The sequence below is a fragment of the Loxodonta africana genome, chromosome 11 (assembly GCF_030014295.1).
Source record: "Loxodonta africana isolate mLoxAfr1 chromosome 11, mLoxAfr1.hap2, whole genome shotgun sequence".
Classification (NCBI taxonomy): domain Eukaryota; kingdom Metazoa; phylum Chordata; class Mammalia; order Proboscidea; family Elephantidae; genus Loxodonta; species Loxodonta africana.
Window position 1 is genome coordinate 7,564,460 of NC_087352.1, and position 5,645 is coordinate 7,570,104.

Consider the following 5,645-nt stretch of genomic DNA (forward strand, 5'->3'; position numbering starts at 1 on the left):
CCCCCAATGAATTCCTGGGTTGAGTCTCTAATGAGCTTCCCTGGTAGACAACATTTCACACTTGTTGTCACAATTCTCTGCGGGAGGAGCAAAACGTGTCTCGTGTGACTCCAGGGAGAAGACTCTGGAAGCTTGTGCCTGGTCTCCTCTGGTGATTGCGGTGTGTGCTTTCATTGCAATACATCTTAGTACAGCTGTAAGCCACATCGCGGGAAGTCTTCCCAGACAATCATCGAACCTGGGGGTGGCCACGGGGACCCCCTACGCTCTCCTTTCCCAATGTGTTCTTCCTCCTCAGCACCTGTCACCATCTGACATCCTATATCTTGCTTGTACATCTTTCTATTGTCTTCCCCCACACCCTGAGCCCTGTCTGTCTTGGATCCTCAGTATGCCCAGCGTTACTCTGTACAGACCCACAGAAGACACTGGGACAATGTCTGCAGGACAACAACTGTAACAGCTTTATTTCCAAAGCTGGGAGGCCTCCCTGGGCTTGTGATGTGGGAGGGAGCTTTGTCCCCAGCAGGAGAGCCTTGCAGGATGGGGGTGAACCGGGGCAGAGCGGCAGGCCTGGGAGGCCCGCAGGTTCTTGAGGCCACTTCACACAGGCTCCATCTGCAGCTCTTCCCCATCCACTGCCTCGATCTGGTGGAAGGCGGCATGGGAGCCGATGACCACGAGGGTGGCTCCTGCAGGAAACGGGCAGCTCAGGGCCACGCTTCCTCACCTGGCCTGCACTGCCCACCCGCCACCCAGACCCTGTACTCACCCAGAACCCAGAAGACAGCCGAGCCTGCACCAGCCAGCCAGAAGAAAGGGAAGGAGACGCCTCCAGCCAGAGCGTACTGATGGGCTGGGCTCACCTCTCGGCCTGGGGGACAGACGCATTGGGCAGCTTTTCCAACACTCCATGCCCTCTCTCAGAGTACCCCCACCACCACGCAACTGGTATCACAAGCTCCACGACCCTCAAGATCAAATCTAAACTCAAACCAAGCCCCTCTGAGCCCTGGCCCCAACTTGTTTCTCCCAGGTCCCCAGTGTCTTCCTGAACACAGCACTCTCCTCAGGCCCCTGCCCTTCAACCCCGCTTCTGCTGCTCCAGACTAGGCCTCTGCTACTCCAGCCTGCATTCATGTAGACCAGGGGTCTCCAAGTGGTGGCCCACAGACCAAGTTTGACCAGCAGATGTGTGTTGTTTTTTTTTTTTGAGTTTGCATAGTGTTTCACAAGAATTTGATTTGTGGCTGGCAAGTGAACTGAATGGTTTCCCAGAAAAACAGACTTCTGGCTTCTCATGGAAGACTGGAAGGTTGGGTCACACTGGCCTGCATTCTCTGGTGACACCAGTCAGCTGAAGCCAAGTTGTAGCTCTGTCTTAGATGCACCCTGGGTTGCCCAGCATGTCCCTCCCCCAGTCCACTTTTGTCAGGTATGTGACTTGTAGGCTTCTGAAAGAATTTCAATTTGAGCCCCATGAACAACTTTGTCTTAGAGCTTTCTGATTGTCTGATCCCAACTCCCCTCTGGCTCCACTCCAAACTTTGAGCTTCCCCTGGATAGGGACCCAGGCCCCCCTTGTCATCCCAAAGGTGCATGGTACCAGGCTGGGACCACACGAGGTATTCTACAAAAGCCACAGGCCTCAGTTTCCCTCTCTCAGAAATCCTAACTTCCAGCTTCCATCGCAGGAAGGAGGAAAGCGAAGGGCGCAAGATCTAGGCCGTGTACGGCTGCCACCTTGTGGCCAATGTGGGTACCTGCAGTTGATGCTTTCCAGCAGACAGGCTAGAGGAGGGTGTAGGGAGGGGAGATTTCAGGGACAGGAGAAGCCAGGTGGAGAATGAGTTCTGGGGTATCTCATTTTGCAGTTTAGGGGGCTGAGATGGGTGGGAGCATCTGGGATGTCCGGGATCTTAAGCCATCAGGCTTGAGGGACATAGTATAGTGGAAACCCTGGTGGCGTAGAGTTCCACTGCTAACCAAAATGTCAGCAGTTGGAATCCACCAGGCCCTCATTGGAAACCCTATGGGGCGGTTCTGCTCAGTCCTGTAGGGTCGCTCTGAGTTGGAAACGACCGGAACAGGTTTTTTTTTTTTTTAAGTATAGATCTAGGCCCCGGGCGGACTTAGGTTCAGAAAGGCTTGGATTTGGGGGTCTGATGCTCAAGTTCCAAGAGACAGGACTAGAGGGCCGGGGCTCCGTCTAGGCAGGGGGCTTCTCACCAAAGAGCACGAGCTTGGACTGCAACGTGCGCTGATAGAGGATGTAACAGGCACCAAAGAAGACGGCCAGAGCTACCAACAGCATGGGGGACGTCACCCTGGAGAGGAGTGCGGGGAGACAGGGGTCAGGCAGCTGGGCTTGTCCAGCCAGGGGCCCTGATCCTTCTACACTGGGAGATGGCAGAATGGTTCCTTGACGGTACGCAAAGACGGGTCACCTCTGGTCACACTGTCCTGGCCAAGCCGATAAGGAAGTAGGGGTCTGGGCCTCTGGGAATAAGGTCTGGCCGGGCTGCCCCACAGAGGTGGGGCGTGGCCAGTGGGGGGCGGGGCGCGGCCAGAGAAGAGCGGGATCGACCAAGCAGGGCCACCTGGAGGGGCGATGCCGGGCCCGCGAGGCAAGGGCGGCGTCCCGTCCCCGGAGGCACTCACACGCAGTACAGGATGAGGCCCAGGAACACGAACACGTAGTTGCTCTGGTAGTGCTCCACATTGCGAACGAGGCGCTGGCACAGCTCGCCAAGGTTGCGGGGCCGCGAGAAGCGCCGCTGATCTACGAAGGGGCCCCAGGGCCGGATGGTCGCGCGGCGCCGCTCCAGCCACTCACGGCCCGCGCCGGATGGAATCAGCTTCGGCAGCAGGGTCCTGGCGGGCAGGGCTGGGTCAGCGGTGTACGGGGATGGCCGGGAGCCCCGAAGGAGGAGGCTGAGAGGGCGGGACTCCCGGGTTCTGGGGGGGGGGCTCGGGAGGGGGCCCAAATCCCGGACCCCAAAGGAAGCCCAAACTCCAGAGTCCTAGAAAAGAAGGGGACCCGGGGCCTAGGCTCCCGTGTCTGAGAGAAGGAGGGCTGGGACCTGGACTCCTGGGACCCGAGGGAGGGGGAAGTTGGGGACCCGCACTCCTGAGTCCTGGGTTAGGGGGCTAAGCCGGATCGCTCACGTGGCGCTCAGCCCTTCTCCCTGAGCATCCTTCTGCTGGTCCTTCTCCGCCGCCATGTCTGCGCGGTTAGGGGTAGAACCTCTGTAACGAGCCCCGGGCCCGGTAGACGCTGTCCGCCCCTCCCGAGCCCGGCCTCACCCAGCGGAGCGGACGTGGCGAGGCTCCGGAACCGCGGGGGGCAGGAGTTCTGTCGCTAAGCATCGTGGGAGTTGTAGTCCTGATCGTGTCTGGTGCGATGGACGCCATGATGGCAGGGTCACTCGCAAAGCACCTTGGGAAATGTAGTCCAAATACGGCGACGGCGGGTGTCCTTCGAGCGTTGCGGAAGTTCTATGTTCAGAAGCTAGGCGTGTGGGAGTTAGGGTCGGGAAACAGGCTGCTGGAAGTGGGCGTTATGGGAGCTCTAATGGTAGAAGCAGGTGTCCTGTACTCCCCCGCGGACAGTGCAATGAGACTGTATAACGCGGTCATTCTCAGACTCTAAACCCACCCCCCCCCCAAAATCAAACCCGTTGCTGCCAGTGATTCCAACTCAAAGTGACTCTATATGACAGGGTAGAACTGCCCAATCAGGCTACCAAGGAGCTACTGGTCGAACTGCCCACCTTTTGGTTGGCAGCCGAGCTCTAAAACACTATGCCGCCAGGGCGGGGTTGATTCCAACTCATAGCGAACCTCTACGGCAGAGTATAACTGCCCCTAGGGTTTCCAAGGGGCGGCTGGTGGATTCGAACTGCTGATCTTTTGGTTAGCAGCCAACCTCTTAACCACTTCTCCAAGTTGTTGTTGTTGTTAGGTGCCGTCCAGTCCGTTTCGACTCATAGCGACCCCTATGTACAACAGAACCGAACACTGCCTGGTCCTGCGCCATTTTCACAATCCTTCTTATGGTTGAGCCCATTTTTGCAGCCACTGTGTCAATCCATCTCATTGAGGGTCCTCCTCTTTTTCGATGACCCTGTACTTACCCAAACATGATGTCCTTCTCCGGGAACTGATCCCTCCTGATAACATGTCCAAAGTATGTGAGACGCAGTCTCGGCATCCTTGCTTCCAAGGAGCATTCTGGTTGTGCCTCTTCCAAGATAGATTTTTTTTTTTTTTTTTTTTAGCAGTCCATTATATACTCAGTATTCTCCGCCAACATCACAATTCAAAGGTGTCAATTCTTCAGTCTTCCTTATTCATTGTCCGGCTTTTGAATGCATATAAGGTAGTTGAAACACCATGGCTTGGGTCAGGCGCACCTTAGTCTTCAAGGTGACATCTCTGCTTTTCAACACTTTAAAGAGGTCTTTTGGGGCAGATTTGCCCAATGCAATGCATTTTTTTGATTGTTTAACAACTGCTGCTTCTATGGGTGTTGATCGTGGATCCAAATAAAATAAAATCCTTGACAACTTCAATCTTTTCTCCATTTATCATGATGTTGCTTATTGGTCCAACAGTGAGGATTTTTGTTTCCTTTATGTTAAAGTGTAATCCATAATGAAGGCTGTGGTCTTTGATCTTCATAAGTGCTTCAAGTCCTCTTCACTTTCAGCAAGTAAGGTTGTGTCGTCTGCTTAGTGCAGGTTGTTAATGAATCTTCCTCCAATATTGATGCCCCTTTCTTCTTCTTGTAGTCCAGCTTCTTGAATTATTTGCTCAGCATACAGATTGAATAGTATGGTGAAAGGATACAACCCTGACACACACATTTCCTTACCTTAAACCAGGCAGTATTCCCCTGTTCTGTTTGAACTGCCTCTTGATCTATGTCCAGGTTCCTCATGAGCACAATTAAGTGTTCTGGAATTCCCATTCTTCTCAATGTTATCCGTAATTTGTTATGGTCCACAGAGTTGAATACCTTTGCATAGTCAATAAAACACAGGTAAACGTCTTTCTGGTATTCTCTGCCTTCAGCCAGGATCCGTCTGACATTAGTAATCCCTTGTTCTACATCCTCTTCTGAATCCCACTTGAATTTCTGGCTTTCTTGTCAATATCCTGCGGCAGCCACTTTTTATTTTTATTTTTTATTGTGCTTTAAGTGAAAGTTTACAAATCAAGTCAGTCTCTCACAGATAAAGTTATATACACCTTACTACATACTCCCATTTACTCTCCCCCTATTTTTTTTTAATGAATCAGCCCACTCCCTCCTTCCAGTCTCTCCTTTCATGACCGTTTTGCCAGTTTCTAACCCCCTCTACCCTCCTATCTCCCCTCCAGACAGGAGATGCCAACATAGTCTCAAGTGTCCACCTGATACAAGTAGCTCACTCCTCATCAGCATCTCTCTCCAACCCATTGTCGAGACCATTCCATGTCTGATGAGCTGTCTTTGGGAATGGTTACTGTCCTGGGCCAACAGAAGGTTTGGGGACCATGACTGCCGGGATTCCTCTAGTCTCAGTCAGACCATCAAGTCTGGTCTTTTTATGAGAATTTGGGGTCTGCATCCCACTGACCTCCTGCTCCCTCAGGGGTTC

General features: G+C 53.4%; 1 protein-coding gene across 1 annotated transcript; it reads right to left on the bottom strand.

Annotated features, from left to right (window-relative positions):
- Window positions 1-441: 441 nt before the first annotated feature.
- Window positions 442-3,332, bottom strand: RABAC1 (Rab acceptor 1). Its single transcript, XM_003406827.4, has 5 exons — window positions 3,169-3,332; window positions 2,662-2,874; window positions 2,230-2,327; window positions 773-874; window positions 442-692 (listed from the first exon to the last, which is right to left on the bottom strand). Exons 1-5 carry the CDS (start codon window positions 3,222-3,224, stop codon window positions 604-606), a joined length of 558 nt encoding a protein of 185 aa, XP_003406875.1. The 5' UTR covers window positions 3,225-3,332; the 3' UTR covers window positions 442-603.
- Between the last annotated feature and the right edge of the window lie 2,313 nt (window positions 3,333-5,645).